This window comes from Capra hircus, chromosome 28 (assembly GCF_001704415.2).
Source record: "Capra hircus breed San Clemente chromosome 28, ASM170441v1, whole genome shotgun sequence".
NCBI classification, from domain to species: domain Eukaryota; kingdom Metazoa; phylum Chordata; class Mammalia; order Artiodactyla; family Bovidae; genus Capra; species Capra hircus.
The window spans coordinates 19,110,475-19,128,064 of NC_030835.1; the positions used below are offsets into that span (position 1 = coordinate 19,110,475).

Sequence of the window (17,590 nt, forward strand, 5' to 3'; positions counted from 1 at the left end):
TTTGTGGACAAGTGAAGCTGCGGAGGCCAACTGCTGCTTGCGCTGGCGAGTGGGAGAGTAGGGTGGTGTGCGGTGGGACGTCGTGTGGACAGCCCAGGTGGGAGGAACAAGGCTATGGGTTGGGCGTTTCATCTTCTTGGGAAGACAGCTGCTTTGAGCATTCTTGGGAATAAGTTGAGTGGCTTTGTGGCTTTTCTGCCTTCATTGAGAACACTCTGTCCCCACTTAGAGCAGGGTGCTGTGTATGTTTCTTTGAGTAGTACTCAGGTCCTGAAAGCTCCGTCTCATAACTTCTACTTCAGTCCAGGACAGAAAGCTGCTGTCTTTTGTTCATGGGTCTGCCTTCTCTGTTTCTCGGATTGTTAAAGAGCTGGCTGGCTTCAGTTTATCCTTGAATATGCCAGATTATTTTTTCCAAAAAAAGTTATTTTTATGATGCATTTATTTCTCAATTTTAAAGGTAGAGTATCTCTGTATATACTGAAAATATTTTTATGCAAATAATTAGTGGTACTTATTTTATACAAAATAGACAGCAGGACTATAAATAGTAATACATTGCTCTAATCCTTTATAATAACTATTTAACATTCTGCTTATTTTTTCTTTCAGTCTTCTTTCCCAGGCATGTATATTTTTGTACATAATTGAAATTACTGTGTGCATATAATTTTTATATTCTGTTTTTAAAAAAACACCTAAATGCTGTAACTTGAACTATTAAACAAGAAAAACAATGCACAGATGTAGATTGATAATATTATTTAGGGAGCTCTCCTCACAGGGTGTGAGGCATGTGGAATGCCAGAACTCCAAGTAGAAAAACAGCCAGAGATGCAAGCAAGATATTCCATCAAGGGAATAAAAATGGCTAATTAATCATAAAAGGTAACCAGTCTCGTTATGACAGCAAAGGCTATAATTTCCACTGATCATATTAGCAAAGATGTTTTGATGGTCCTCTTATTTGTTGGCCAGGATATATGTAAATTGATGTAAATATTCTGCAAAGAAGTTTGACAGCACATATCAGGGGCTATATATTTGTTTACTAATTACATTTTCTCGCTGGTGAATGTCTATCATCTGGTGGATTAATTTTTAAAATTGAGTTATATTGAGTATTTAAAATAATCAAGATAACAACTTATTCTATTTACAGATCCTTTTTCACAGTCTGTTGCTTGCCTTATCTTCCTTTAAGCATCCAGGTGTGTTATATTTTTTTATAGTTAGATTTGTTGATCTGTTTCTTTGTAGTTCTTTATTGCTCCTACCGGAGAAGGCAATGGCACTCCATTCCAGTACTCTTGCCTGGAAAATCCCATGGACGGAGGAGCCTGGTAGGCTACAGCCCATGGGGTTGCGAAGAGTCGGACACGACTGAGCGACTTCAGTTTCACTTTTCATTTTCATGCGTTGGGGAAGTAAATGGCAACCCACTCCAGTGTTCTTGCCTGGAGAATCCCAGGGACGGGGGAGCCTGGCGGGCTGCCGTCTATGGGGTCGCACAGAGTCGGACACGACTGAAGCGACTTAGCAACAGCAGCAGCATTGCTCCTACATTGAAAAAGTCATCCTCAATTAAGGGGCTGTATAAATGTCAAAGTCTGTTTACTTCTGATTATCAAGAAGGCTGAATGCCGAAGAATTGATGCTTTTGAACTGTGGTGTTGGAGAAGACTCTTGAGAGTCCCTTGGACTGCAAGGAGATCCAACCAGTCCATCCTAAAGGAGATCAGTCCTGGGTGTTCATTGCAGAGACTGATGTTGAAGCTGAAACTCCAGTACTTTGGCCACCTGATGCAAAGAGCTGACTCATTGGAAAAGACCCTGATGCTGGGAAAGACTGAGAGCAGGAGGAGAAGGGGACAACAGAGGATGAGATTGTTGGATGGCATCACCAACTCAATGGACATGGGTTTGGGTGGACTCTGGAAGTTGGTGATGGACAGGGAGGCCTGGCATGCTGCGGTCCATGGGGTCACAAAGAGTCAGACACGACTGAGCGACTGAACTGAACTTCTGATATTTTGGGTTGATTTCAAAAAATATTAAAAATATAATTCTATCTAGAATTTTATTTTCTTAGGTTAAGAGTCTTTTTCTCTCTTATTTTCCCAGAATTGTTCATTGGCTATGCTGACATCGGCTATTAACCCTTTTCTTCCCTAATTTATTTGTGATGCCTCATTTAGCACTTATTAAATTATGACAGAGATCAAATTGCCAACATCCACTGAATCATTGGAAAAGCAAGAGAGTTCCAGAAAAACATCTATTTCTGCTTTATTGATTATGCCAAAGCCTTTGTGTAGATCACAATAAACTGGAAAATTCTGAAAGAGATGGGAATACCAGGCCACCTGACCTGCCTCTTGAGAAACCTATATGCAGGTCAGGAAGCAACAGTTAGAACTGGACATGGAACAACAGACTGATTCCAAATCGGGAAAGGAGTACATCAAGGCTGTATATTGTCACCCTGCTTATTTAACTTATATGCAGAGTACATCATGAGAAACACTGGGCTGAATGAAGCACAAGCTGGAATCAAGATTGCCAGGAGAAATATCAATAACCTCAGATATGCAGATGACACCACCCTTATGGCAGAAAGCAAAGAACTGAAGAGCCTCTTGATGAAAGTGAAAGAGGAGAGTGAAAAAGTTGGCTTAAAGCTCAACATTCAGAAAAATAAGGTCATGGCATCTGGTCCCATCACTTCATGGCAAATAGATGGGGAAACAGTGGCAGACTTTATTTTGGGGGGCTCCAAAGTCATTGCAGATGGTGACTGCAGCCATGAAATTAAAAGACGCTTACTCCTTGGAAGGAAAGTTATGACCAACCTAGACAGTATATTCAAAAGCAGAGACATTACTTTGTCAACAGAGGTCTGTCTAGTCAAGGCTATGGTTTTTCCAGTGTTCATGTATGGATGTGAGAGTTGGACTGTGAAGAAAGCTGAGCACCGAAGAATTAATGCTTTTGATCTGTGGTGTTGGAGAAGACTCTTTGAGAGTCCCTTGGACTGCAAGGAGGTCCAACCAGTCTATCCTCAAGGAGATCAGTCCTGAGTGTTCATTGTAAGGACTGATGTTGAAGCTGAAACTCCAATACTTTGGCCACCTGATGCAAAGAGCTGACTCATTGGAAAAGACCCTGATGCTGGGAAAGATTGAGGACAGGAGGAGAAGGGGACAACAGAGGATGAGATTGTTGGATGGCATCACCAACTCGATGGACATGAGATTGGGTAAAGTCTGGGAGTTGGTGATGGACAAGGAGGCCTGGTGTGCTGCAGTCCATGGGGTCGCAAGAGTCGGACATAACTGAGCGACTGAACTAAACTGAATTGAAATTAGGGGCTGTATTTTCTGGACTGTAGATTTTCTTTATATGATCTCTTTTCCTATTACCCTCTGTTTTAATCCTTGCAGCCTCATGAAATTGGTTATCTCCCTACTTTCTTCTTTTTTAGAGAGTCTTGCTTGCTTATTCCCTGGTTGAGATTTAAAACCATTTTATCAAGTTAAAAAAAAAAAAACTTTTTGGGATTTGAGTCAGAATTGCATTAAACAATCTATAATTTAACTTCTTAAAAAAATCACCAGTTACAGTATTTAGACTTGTTGTCAATGAATGTTATATATCTTCAAAGTACAAATCTATTTTTTAAAATATATTTGTGAGCTTTCCTACTTTTCTTAATATTGGTCAAATGCATTTTCCATTATGATTAGCTCTATATTTTGTTTTATTATTTAAAATTTTTTATTTTTCTGTATTTTTGAGCTCTATATTTTATATTATATTGCTTTTTGGAATAGGATCCTTAAAACTATATTTATTGTAGGCATATAGCGATATTATTGAACTTCGCATGTTTAGTTTGATTAGCACTTTGCTGAGATCCTTTTAATTTGTGTACCTTGTCAGATGACTGCTTTGTTGAGGTTAGGCAGTCATTTCATATATACATAATCATCATTTTATCTGTTTCTCTTGTTTATGCTTTCTGTTTCTTTGGCTAGAATGTCTATGACCATATTTAAGGATACTGATGATGGAAGGCATCTTTATTTTGCTCTTTGTTTTAAAGGGAAAGCTTCTGACACTTTCCTTGTTGTTCCCAGCAGGTCTGAGATCCATTGCTTTTATCCACAGGGGCTGTTATGATTGATAACCACAACAAGAAACCTTTCTAGACCTTTGAGCGTCTGGCACAAAGCACTAGGGGGCTCATTGTTTGGAAAGGTTTGCTTTTTCTAGAATCCTCAACTTGCCCCAAATTTTGAGCCTGCAGGGCTGATCCAGTCCTCAATCTCTTTTTACTCAAAGTCTGACCTCCGGGCATTCATTCCTCCCCGTAAGACTTTGTACTCTCTTCTGCAAACCCCATCTTGCTGATCTAAGAGCAAGTTCCTGACATTGGACAGCAGCCGGGCTGGGGTCACCTAGCATAGCCCTGGACCGGAGGAAACAGTAAAGACACTTTTTTTTTTTGATTGAGCCTCGGGGCTTGTGGGATCTTAGTTCCTTGACCAGAAATCAAACCTGGGCCCCCTGCAGTGGAAGTTCAGAGTCCGAACCACAGGACCACCAGGGGTGTCCCTAAAGACAGTGGGATGTTCTACCTCTCTGGTTCCTCAGTCTTTTGGATTTTTGCCCTTACCCCTATTTGTCCCCTTTCTTTCCTCAGACCAGCTCAGTGAGGTCACCAGTAACTCTGTCCTGCCCGCTGAGCCTGGTCCACTGCTGCTGGTAATGTTCTCTGGGGGTCTTCCTACTCTACTGGGAAAGTAGATGCAAAAGGAGGTTAATACAGTACCAAGTGAAGAGGTCTCTTTCACACTATATATAAGACTCAGGGACTGGAGCTTAGGGTGGTCAAGGAAGGCTTCGTGGAGGTGACATTTGAGCTGCTATTAGAGTCAGAGTAGACATTCTGTGAAGCAGATAAGGGTAAAGGGCTTCAGTTTTGATTATTTCCATAAACTTTGCATTATTGCTGCTGTTCAGAATAGGATCTTTTTCTTTCTTCTTTCCTCCTTCCCTCCCTCCCTCCCTTCCTTTCTTCCTGTCTTCTCCTCTTTAGAATACTTTAAAATATTTAAGATACGAATTAAAAAAATTTTTTTATTGGAGTATATGCTAATATGCTAAGTCACTTCAGTCGTGTCCAACTCTGTGCGACCCCATAGACGGCAGCCCACCAGGCTCCCCAGTCCCTGGGACTCTCCAGGGAAGAATACCGGAGTGGGTTGCCATTTCCTTCTCCAATGAATGAAAGTGAAAAGTGAAAGTATAGTTGATTTATAATGTTGTGTTAGTTTCTGCTGTACTGCAAAGAGAGTCAGTTATGCATGAACATATATCCACTCTTTTTTAGGTTCTTTCCCCACATAAGCCCTTAGAGTACTGAGTAGAATTCCCTATGCTATTCAGTAGGTCCTTATTAATTATCTGTTTTACATATAGTAGTGTGTATATGTCAATCCCAATCTCAATTTATCCCTCTTCTCCACGCCCCTCACCCCATAACCATAAGATTGTTTTCTACATCTGTGACTCTATTTCTGTTTTGTAAATACGATTATTTGTACCATTTTTTAAAATTCCACATATAAGTGATATCATACTCTTATATAACTGAGAAAGGTTTGTTCTCTGTCTGACTTTCTTCACAGAATAAGATCTTTAAAAGCTGTATTTTATTGTTGGCATATAGGAATGTTATAGGAATTTTGTGTATTAATTTTGCAATACACTTCAAAGGTTTAGAGTCCTGGGGAAGCCTGGCCTTGAGGGAAAAGACCACAGTTTGCTGAGAGATGGGTCAGTGCTGTCTGAGTCAGTGAGTGCTCCTGGGGGGAACAATCACCAGTAACGCAGGCCTCCAGAAAGACTTCTAGAAGAGGTGGGATGGGACCTGGCCTTGAAGCCTGGAGAGGTGTGGGTAGGACGCAAAGGGGAGGGCAAAGTGGCAGGTGAGTAGGGAAACAACATTGGTAGTAGCCCCATTATTTACCTGAGTCTACTCTCCAGCTGCAGTGCACAGGCCACTTTGTGGTGCTTCTCCTGTTGCTGAGCACAGGCTCCAGGGTGCACCAGCTTCAGTAGCTGGGGCATGTGGGCTCAGTAGTTACAGCTCCCAGGCTCTAGAGTCCAGTTTTGAGTTGTGCACGGGCTTCACTGCCCGGTGGCAGGTGGGATCTTCTCAGGTCAGGGATAGAACTTGTGTCTCCTGCTTTGGCAGGTGAATTCTTTACCACTGAGCCACCAGGAAAGCCCCACTGAGTGCTTTTTATTATATTTACTTTTCCTGACAGCCTTGCTAGGTAGACAATGATGCCCCCATTTTAAAGATGAGAAAGCTGAGGCTCAACAAAGGTAAGTGACTTAGATGAGCTTGGACAGCTAATTTATGAGCCTCCATGCTTTCAATGTCTCTCTGCTGCTGTATGTATGAAACAGCTTTATTGAGATATAATTCACATACCATAGAGTCCATCCATTTAAGTTGTCCAGTTTAGTGGTTTGAGTATATTCAGTGTGCAGCTATCACCACATTCAATTGTAGAACATTTGGATTACCCCTGCAAAGAAACCCCTGACGCCTCAGTACCGCCAGCCCTGGGTAACCAAGAATCTACATCCTTTCTTTACGTTTGCCTGTTCTGGACCTTTCATGTAAATGGCCTCATACAGCATGTTGTCCTTGGTGACTGGCTTCTTTCACTTACCATAGTGTTTTTAAAGCCCGTCTATGGCTTAATGGTAAAGAATCCTCCTGCCAACCAGGAGATGCGGGTTCGACCCCTGGATCAGGAATATCCCTGGAGAAGGAAATGGCAACCCACTCCAGTATTCTTGCCTGGGAAATCCCATGGACAGAGGAGCCTGCTGAGCTACAGTCCATGGGGTCGCAAAGAGTCAGATATGACTTAGCAACTAAACAATAGCAGGATATATTGGTATTTTATTCCTTTCTTTTGCCAAACAAAATGAAAGTGAAAGTGAAGTCGCTCAGTCATGTCTGACTCTTTGTGACCCCACAGACTGTAGCCTACAGGCTTCTCCATCCATGGGATTTTCCAGGCAAGAGTACCGGAGTGGGGTGCCATTTCCTTCTCTGGGGGATCTTCCCAACCCAGGTATCGAACCCGGGTCTCCCACTTTGCAAGCAGATGCTTTACCCTCTGAGCCACCAGGGAAGCCCGCCAAACAAAATGAATATACCACATTTTATCTATCCATCTGTGGATGGACACATGAGTTATTTCCATTTTTTGGCTATTATGAATAATGCAGAGGATGAGATGGTTAGATAGTATCACTGACTCAATGGACATGAGTTTGAGCACACTGTTAGTGAAGGACAGGCGAGCCTGGTGTGATGCAGTCCCTGGGGTCGCAAAGAGTCAGACATGATTTAGCAACTGGACAACAACATGAGTAAGGCTGCTGTGAACATGTGCACTGTTTTGGGTGGACACGTGGTTTCATCTTTCCCAGATATACACCCAGGAGTGGAATTGCTGGGTCATGTGCTAACTAGGTTTAACCATTCAAAGAACTACCAGACTATTCTTCAGAGAGGCTTCCCTGCTGCCTCTTAGGCAGACCTGTTTTCAGAGTGACAGGACAGGGAAGAAGGTCAAACCACAAAGTCTGTGTGAATTGCCTCTTTTCACAGCAGTAGGGTGTTATAAAGCACTCTTAAGACTGTGACTTCACTGTCGAGTCTGATGATCCCAGAGGGACGTGTGGGTCCTGCAGCTGCAGGGCCTCAGGCGCACGGCCATGTGGCCTGGTCATTGGCGTGCTGGCAGAGCTCTGCCTTCTGCATTCTGGCTAGCAGGCTGTGCTATTAGAGAATGTGCTAGAATCAGCCCTAAGTTCAGGGAGCTAGATGGGGACAAGTGTGGTGAATGGTAACGAAGGCTCTTGGAGGAGAGAGGAGAAGGTCTCGAGCCTGGCACAGGGAAGATGGGTGGGGGAGAAGGGAGGCAGTAGGAGAGACAGGGTCAGGGTCTTTGGGGTTGGGGGCAAGTCCGTGGTCAACTGTGTCTGCTAACTCTGGTCTTTGTCCTTTGACTGCAGACCTGGCCGAGTGCAAGCTGGTTTCCTTCCCTATCGGCATCTACAAGGTCCTGCGAAATGTCACTGACCAGATTCACCTCATCACGCTGGCCAACAACGAGCTCAAGTCCCTTACCAGCAAGTTCATGACCACGTTCTGTCAGCTCCGAGGTAGGCCGGGAGGGCATTCTGGCTCTTACCCTGAAGGCTCCGACCCTCTCTGGGAACTGTCATCAGGGCTGGTCCCCTGGTCAGCTAGTCTCAGGAAACAGTTCCCAAGGAGGGCCTTTAAGGGTGGACCCGTGTCCTCCCTGCGGCCTGGATATCTCCCCTACCTCTAGCTGGCTGTGAATCAGATTGACCCATGGTTAAGGCCATGGGTCCTGGAGTGATTCTTTTGTTTTGAATAGACCAGCAGGGTATTTGGGGTCTTGCAGCTCTGGAATAGTTTTTTCTCAGTAGACTTGTTAATGAGCCCCCTTCTGCCCCCCACCAATCTAGTGCTGCTTTCCCATGTTGCTTTTTCAGTCCAGGAGTGACATGTCAGGGATGTTGTTTTCTCTGCTGTGCACACGCAGAGCAAGTGGACTTGGGTGCTTGGCAGAGAGGTGAGCAGGAGGCTGATGGGTGGGCGTTATAGGTGCATATGAAATTTCTCCTCCGGCTGGAGAAGCAGGATGCCGTGACCACTGCATGTCCACTCGCCACTTCATCCTCCTGCGAATCCCTCATCCTTCTGTGGGAGTTCACTGCTGCTCAGCCCAATGACCTGTGGGGTGCAGCTGCAGCCTGGGCGCTTGGTGTGTGTTTATGAAATGGTGGGGTTGGGGGAGAATTGGGGAGGGCACAGGAGAGGTGATTCCTGCCTTCTGGAATTCTCTGTTAGGGGCATGAATGGGGTCTTAGAGTCTGTTTAGAGAAACCAGTATGTAAAATGCTGCTGATGGAATCTGAGGGACCTGAACAGCCTATTTCCTGCAGCTTCCTAGAGGAGATGTGGACTCTGGCGGAGCCCAGAGAGGAGAGGGAAGCATGAATTGGCAAACCTGGGCCAGGGACAGGAAGTAGCTTAGACAGTGGTTCCGGAGAAAGCTACAGGTGGGACCTGGACTGGGTGCAGACACAGGGCGGGGAGAAGGGATTGATCTGTGTGGTCGTTTCTGACAGAAGCTCACAAAGCTCTTTGCATTTGTGCCTAAAATGTTAAAGTGCTTATGATGGAGGGTGAGTCAAGGAATCCCAGGGCAAGATATGTTTCCCAGGAGCATCTGTGGATGGTTTTCACCAGGACCATTTTACCACCCTTCCTTTTCTGGTGGCTGCTTCTTTACACAGGTGAGATGGGTCCTTCTAGCCAGTGGGGCCCTTGGACCACAGGCAGCTCTCAGCCTGGCTGAAATTAGAATCGATTTGCCTCGGCTTTACTCCAAGACCCATTGAATCAGAATGTCTGGGTGTGGGTCTGGGTGTAGGCATCTGTTAAAACCTAAATCAATCATTCTAAAGTGCTGGCAGCCAAAATTGAGACCATAGTTTAGACCAACGCAAATGCCAAACTGAACTGAACTGAACTGAAATGCCAAAGAGACTAGCATGTAAGTTATGAGTGACTCAGATTGGTAATGATAAGAAGGAGTGGTGGTACTCTGGCCAGCTGGTACCTGCCCTGCTCAGCTTCTGCCAGACGTGCCATGGGATTGTTCTTTTTTTCCTTCTTCTATTTTTTGGCCACATCGTGGAGCATGTGGGAACTTAGCTCCCCAACTGGGGATCAAACCTGTGCCTTCTGCAGTGAAAGTATGGAATCTTAACCTCTGGACCATCAGGAAAGTCCCTGGGATTGTTCTGATTATTTTAGTCAATTGAAGCTAGAAAGATGGATCTTTATGTGAAATTTATCCATTTTTACTGTAACAAGGAAGCCGATAAAACACTTTTTGTAAGTTAGACTTAACCGGTTGAGAGAATCTCCCATAAAATATTAGAGCTGTTTCTGCCATCTCATCTCACAGTGGAAAAAGAAGGTCAGGGAAAGAAGCGATGTGTCCAGGGTCTTCTAGCAGGACACTCACATCACCCACTCTGCAGCCGGGATTGCCTTTCCAGACCACCTGCATTAGTTAGCTCAAGGGCCTCCTGGAGAGGACTTGACATTTGGCAGCACCTTGTGGAATGAGTGAGCAGGCCCTTTCCAGGGGACACAGCAGCAAGTGCCAGAGAAATACACTTAGGGTCCCTATATTTGTGCCTCAGTCGTGAAAATATACTTATCATGATACCCTTCCATCAGTCAGTTGTGAAAATATATTTATCATGATACCCTTCCATCAGAGGTCTGTAGAAGGATGCTGTTTGCCCTCCGTCCTGTGCTGTGGTACTCCTGCCTCCCCCATACCACCTTGGGTTACAAAGAGAAGGCCCTGGTGTGCCCAGTGATTGGATTTCACAGAGGCAGCAGTGGACCCAGGGAGGGTGACCAGGAATAGAGGGGCTGGCGCAGAGAGACTCACCTGGCTTCCACAGTGATGGCTCTGGGTCCCAGCTTTTATTCTGGCTTCTCTTTCAAATAGTAAAAGCTTTTCCTTTCAAGTGTGACGAGGAGGCTTGAATAGGCTTTGCTGGGCTCCTCAACGCCTGCTAGCATCCTCTTGTGGGTTCTTGACAGACAAGGTTGGCTGCCTCAGTGTTGGGGAGAGAGCGGCCTGCTTACTCCCTGCCTGTGCCTGTCAAGTGGTCTCCTGTGGGTATCCTGGATACTCTCTTTTGCTGGAGTCATGGCCCATTTGAAGTTGGATGGTCTTTTTTTTTTTTTTTCACGTTATTTTTTCATTTTTTAGCTACATCATGCAGCATGCAGGATCTTAGTTTCCCAATCAGGGATCCAACTTGTGCCCTGCCCCCTACCCTCTGCAGTGGAAGTGCTAAGTCCTAACCACTGGGCCACCAGGGCCATCTTTAATGGTTACATCCCCTTGACATCTTTCACTCAACTTATAGTGGGAAAAAGCAAGATCTGAGATGGACAATGGCACAGATTGTCCAAAGGGCAAGTAGGCTCTGCCGAGAGTGGGTCCCTATGTCTGGTTGTGGCTCCTCTGGCCCATCTCCTCCTCCCATGTTCCCATCTCTCCACTTCCTCCCGATGCAGGTCATTCAGATCTTTTTTGTGTGTGTGTCTTTTATTTTTACTTTATTTTACTTTACAATACTGTATGGTTTTGCCATACATTGACATGAATCCCCATGGGTGTACATGCGTTCCCAAACATGAACCCCCCTCCCACCTCCCTCCCCATAACATCTCTCTGGGTCATCACCGTGCACCAGCCCCAAGCATGCTGTATCCTGCATCGGACATAGACTGGCGATTCGATTTTTACATGATAGTATACATGTTACAATTCCGTTCTCCCAAATCATCCCACCCTCTCCCTCTCCCTCTGAGTCCAAAAGTCCGTTATACACATCTGTGTCTTTTTTGCTGTTTTGCATACAGGGTCGTCATTGCCATCTTTCTAAATTCCATATATATGTGTTAGTATACTGTATTGGTGTTTTTCTTTCTGGCTTACTTCACTCTGTATAATTGGCTCCAGTTTCATCCATCTCATCAGAACTGATTCAAATGTATTCTTCTTAACGGCTGAGTAATACTCCATTGTGTATATGTACCACAGCTTTCTTATCCATTCATCTGCTGATGGACATCTAGGTTGTTTCCATGTCCTGGCTATTATAAACAGTGCTGCGATGAACATTGGGGTACACGTGTCTCTTTCAATTCTGGTTTCCTCGGTGTGTATGCCCAGAAGTGGGATTGCTGGGTCATAAGGTAGTTCTATTTGCAATTTTTTAAGGAATCTCCACACTGTTCTCCATAGTGGCTGTACTAGTTTGCATTCCCACCAACACTGTAGGAGGGTTCCCTTTTCTCCACACCCTCTCCAGCATTTATTGCTTGCAGATTTTTGGATTGCAGACATTCTGACTGGTGTGAAATGGTACCTCATTGTGGTTTTGATTTGCATTTCTCTAATAATGAGTGATGTTGAGCATCTTTTCATGTGTTTGTTAGCCATCCGTATGTCTTCTTTGGAGAAATGTCTATTTAGTTCTTTGGCCCATTTTTTGATTGGGTTGTTTACTTTTCTGGAATTGAGCTGCGTAAGTTGCTTGTATATTTTTGAGATTAGTTGTTTGTCAGTTGCTTCATTTGCTATTATTTTCTCCCATTCAGAAGGCTGTCTTTTCACCTTGCTTATATTTTCCTTTGTTGTGCAGAAGCTTTTAATTTTAATTAGATCCCATTTGTTTGTTTTTGCTTTTATTTCCAGAATTCTGGGAGGTGGATCATAGAGGATCCTGCTGTGATTTATGTCGGAGAGTGTTTTGCCTATATTCTCCTCTAGGAGTTTTATAGTTTCTGGTCTTACATTTAGATCTTTAATCCATTTTGAGTTTATTTTTGTGTGCGGTGTTAAATAGTGATCTAGTTTCATTCTTTTACAAGTGGTTGACCAGTTTACCCAGCACCACTTGTTAAAGAGATTGTCTTTACTCCATTGTATATTCTTGCCTCCTTTGTCAAAGATAAGGTGTCCATAGGTGTGTGGATTTATCTCTGGGCTTTCTATTTTGTTCCATTGATCTATATTTCTGTCTTTGTGCCAGTACCATCCTGTCTTGATGACTGTGGCTTTATAGTAGAGCCTGAAGTCAGGCAAGTTGATTCCTCCAGTTCCATTCTTCTTTCTCAAGATTGCTTTGGCTATTCGAGGTTTTTTGTATTTCCATACAAATCTTGAAATGATTTGTTCTAGTTCTGTGAAAAATATGGCTGGTAGCTTGATAGGGATTGCATTGAATCTGTAGATTGCTTTGGGTAGTATACTGATTTTCACTATATTGATTTTTCCAATCCATGAACATGGTATATTTCTCCATCTATTAGTGTCCTCTTTGATTTCTTTCATCAGTGTTTTTTAGTTTTCTATATATAGGTCTTTAGTTTCTTTAGGTAGATATATTCCTAAGTATTTTATTCTTTTTGCCTCAATGGTGAATGGAATTATTTCCTTTATTTCTTTTTCTACTTTCTCATTATTAGTGTATAGGAATGCAAGGGATTTCTGTGTGTTGATTTTGTATCCTGCAACCATTCAGATCTTTTTATTGAGTGTATCCTGAGTCTGCCAGGCCAGAGGTGTCTAAGACACACCTGCAGAAATAGACAAAGATCATCCAAATGAGAGCCAGCAGAGGCATTTCATTCAGAGCTTGCTCTAGCCAAGAATTCAGCCACTGTCACTTGCATTTAGCAGGGAGTCAAAAGCAGACAGAGGGGTTGAAAGGCTTCATAGTGGATGAAAGGGAGAAGGCTTCAGGTGTACCTGAAGGCAGTCTGGGAGCCCAGGGAAGCTGGAGGCAGGCGGGCCAGCTGGCTGCAGGGAGTCCTATGTGGTTGCTTAGGATGTACTTCTGGCTGTCTCCGGTTGGTCCTAAATGGGATATTGGGATAAACATTAGGGAAACTCAGTTAGTAATCAAGTTCTGGCCATTTGAAGCCAACTGTTACAGAGGATGTTATTTGGTTTCCTGGATAGTTGATGGAGATGGTAGTCTGACTGCCTACAAGTCTGACTTAACAGAAGGCTAGCTTCCTGGGTGGTTGCTTTACTAACAGGATGATTTCCTGGACAGGATGCTGCAGGTTGTTGGTCACAGATCTATTTTTATACTTGATCTGGCCATTGTCTGTGTGTCTATTCAGTCTCACAGCTTGCTTTTGAGCTCAATTCACTGGGTTCCCCTGAGCACCTGTTCTGGGCCTGGCAAGGGCATGAACAAGTGACTAATAACACTGGACCTAAATTCACTGGGCACTTAGCACCCCCAGCTCCACACTGGGAGCTGGGGTCATCTCATTTCACTGTCATAGTGTTGCAGGAAGGGGGACCCCTTCCAGGGCCCAAAACTAGGCTCTTGTCTAACCCTCAGAAATGAATTGTCTGAGGAGACACATGTGCTGACAAAGCAAGAGATTTTATTGGGAAAGGGCACCCGGGTGGAGAGCAGTAGGGTAAGGGAACCCAGGAAAACAGCTCTGCTACATGGCTCACAGTCTCAGGTTTTAGGGTGATGGGATTAGTTTCTGGGTTGTCCTTAGCCAATCATTCTGACTGAGAGTCCTTCCTGGTGGTACATGCCTTGTTCAGCCAAAATGGATACCAGAGAGAAGGATTCTGGGAGGTGGTTGGACACGTGGTGTCTCCTTTTGACCTTTCCCGAACTCTTCGGTTGGTGGTGGCTTATTAGTTCCGTGTTCCTTACCAGGACCTCCTGTCGTAAAATAACTCATGCAAATGGTTACTATGGTGCCTGGCCAGGGTGGGTGGCTTCAGTCAGTGTGTGCCCCCTAACAGTAGCAGCAACACTTGGGAAGGATAAGAAACCCAAGAGCTAGACCTTGAGGAGCTCACAGTCTTCCGAGGAGGCAGGTGTGTAAGCACAGAGCCACTTCATAATGTGAGGGGATGTTTACTTCAAGTCTGGGGCCTCTGGGAAGTCAGTACGCTTATTATCTTTGTTTTCCATGAGGAAACTGAGGCACAGAGAGCTTAAGGAACTTGCCCGAGGTCACACAGTAAGAGGACGGGGTCAGGACTGTGGGTCCAGATCCAGAGCTCCTTAATAAACTACTGATGGGAGTGAGTGTCTGTACAGTTTTGCAACTTGCTGCTTTTACTTGGCGATAGATTTAGGAACTGGTTCCTGTCGGTACAGTGAGACCCACATTATCCTTTTCATGGGGGTGGGACGATTAGCACTTCAGTTTAGTCTGACCCAGACTCCTCAGTCAGAAGAGTTTTCTCCCCTTTCTTTCTGTCTACCCAAGAAGTGGATGTGGCTTTCAGAAACTTCACTCCTTTCCCCTCTGTCCCCCACAGGCAGCAACTGTCTCTGTGTGAAGCATCTTCAGTGCTGAATATGGGCCATTTGAAGGACGATCATTGTCCAACCCATCCCGCTGACTCTGCCCTGCAGGAGGGCCCTTGCAGGCAGAACAGTAATTGCTCAGTGATACAGGATCCCAGCAGCCAAGGTGCTGATCGATCCTCAGTGGGTGGGTATTTTTGGAGCTGGTGCATTCCTTTACTACCAGGCTGAGTAATTACTACCGGCCGGCCACATCTGTCCCTTAATGGAATCGGCAGGGCCTGTCTCTCCCCTGGGGTCAGTCTGAGGCCCCTGAATCAGCCCTGACAATTGTCCAAGATAAGGATGATGCAGAAATAATAAAAGGAGCTTGGGGGAAGGAGAGATCCATCTAGCCAACACCAGAAACCACAGTTCAGAAGAGATAGTAGATAAGGGAATATCAGGCCTGTCTGCTCTCAAGCGGGGGACAGTCTGGGGAGTGGGATAGAGGAACTTCTCCTAGAGCCCCTGTCTGTCCTGAGAGCCTAGGTTGTTTGAACCCTGGCACAAGAGAGCAGGAAGAAATATGTGGAGCTGCTTGAATATAGCTCCCTGGGCCAAGAGGGCATTGAGACCCTGGGCATAATTGTGAAAGTCTGTTTGATATTCCTGGAAGCCACATGTCCCGGAGCAACCACCTTCTCTTCTTTTATCTTTTGATTCTTGCCTTTAATGTTAGCTTTTAATGTCTTTTCCCCATATTTTATCTTTTGATTCTTGCCTTTAATGTTAGCTTTTAATATCTTTTCCCCACAAAAAGCTCCATAATCCAGTAATTAAGCCTTGTGGATCTCATACCCCTCTAACAGAAACAGTTCCATTTATTGAGTGCTTCTACTTTTCAGAGATTATCCTTTTCATTTTCAAATACGGGACTGAGCACACAGTAGGTGCCTAATAAATGTCTATATTTTGCCACACATCCTGCTTTTCACAAGACTCACAACTCATTCTCACAGCTGTGCTGTGAATGGGCAGGGAGGACCTTCCCACGGAGGCTCTTCAGGGAGAGGATGGGCCTAAGGACATGTGACGAGTTAGGTCAGTACCAGGCCCTCTTGGTTTTCAGCCTGTCATTCATTCACCACTAAATAAGCAGAGACTTGCTGAGGATCTACTCTGAGGACAGGTGCAGCAGGAATTAGGCACGCAAAACTGGAAAAAAGAAGGCCCACTTCTCTTGGGGAAGCTGGCTGGGGTTTGCATCCTAGCTCGGGGGTTGGGAGAGGAGAGTCAGATTAGCTAGGGGAGAGTTTGGGATTCTGTGTGACCTTGGACAAGTTGTTTCATCTCTTTGTAAATTGAAGGTAGCAGATGATAGTAAAATGAAAATGATGACTGTGTGTAAACCCCAGGAAACTAGTGCCTGGAGCGGAGTGCTGCTCCTTAGATGTTAGCCATCATTATTCCTTTTTGTTTCAAGCCCCATATCCTGAGAGACTGGGTATCTGTCATAAGAGCTCTTGCCTGGAACCCCCTCCCCCATCCAATCCCAGCACTTCTGTACTTTGTTAACCCAGCAGGAGCCTGACTCACTGGCGTGGGTTCACACTGCCTTTCTAGTACAGATCCAGGCGCCCTTTGAAGATCAGTAATGGAAAGCTTTCCCTTCCTTCCCAGTTTCAGCACAGCCCCTCTGATTACCCTAATGCAACCAAGGATCTGAATGCCAAGGGTGCAAACCCTGCTTTCCAGCCACAATTCCCACTGCGCCTTTTGCTTTTCAGTGATGCTTCTGAGCTGGTGAGGAGGCTGCCTCTCAGGCAGACTCAGCTCCTCCTTGCAGCTGAGCATCGCCTTAGAGCCTGGAGCTAAAAAGAAAGGCTGGACTTCAGAGAGCAACCTTCCCTGGGGAACAAGAAGCTGGGCAGGGGTGTGATTTTGTAGCCCCAAGTCTCAGTCTTGACAGCAGTGATCTCTAGAGGAGGATATACCAAGCAATGATTTGGAAACCTGCCTTGGCTTTATTGAGTAAAAAAGCAGGAATCAAAAGAGTACATAGGCTATGGTTCCATTTTTAACAATATCTATTTATTTGGGTGCACCGGGTCTTCGTTGAGGCGTGTAGGATCTTTAGCTGTGGCATGGGAACTCTTAGTTATGGTATGTGGGATCTAGTTCCCTGACCAAGGATTGGACCTGGGCCACCTGCATTGGGAGCATGGGGTCTTAGCCACTGGAACCACCAGGGAAGTCCTCCTGCATTTGTTTTTTAAAAATAATATCTATCCATCCATCTATCTATTAGTATGTACATAGAAAAATATAGACTAGTGAATACTAGTCTAGGGGTGGAAACAGGATTTTCATTTTCCGTGTTCCATATTTTTGTCTCTATTTTTACAATGAGCATGCATTGCTTTTTATCAGTAGAAGATGTGTTTAAAGTGAAACAAACTGTATCGGTTATGATAGGCCAGTTTTGGATTAAAGTGAAAGTAAAAGTCGCTCAGTTTTGTCTGACTCTTTGCGACCCCATGGACTGTAGCCTGCCAGGCTCCTCTGTCTGTGGAATTCTCCAGGC

General features: G+C 44.7%; 1 protein-coding gene across 2 annotated transcripts in view; it reads left to right on the forward strand.

Annotated features, from left to right (window-relative positions):
* The window catches only part of LRRC20 (leucine rich repeat containing 20), a 76,327-nt gene that overhangs the window by 29,507 nt on the left and 29,230 nt on the right, over nt 1–17,590 (forward strand). Inside the window, exons 3-4 of one of the 2 annotated variants that reach the window (XM_018042587.1) lie at nt 8,110–8,259; nt 9,298–9,312. In XM_018042587.1, the coding sequence (XP_017898076.1) occupies nt 8,110–8,259; nt 9,298–9,312 (165 nt within the window). The remainder of the gene's footprint in view (nt 1–8,109; nt 8,260–9,297; nt 9,313–17,590) is intronic. The other variant, XM_005699144.3, reaches the window with a different exon arrangement.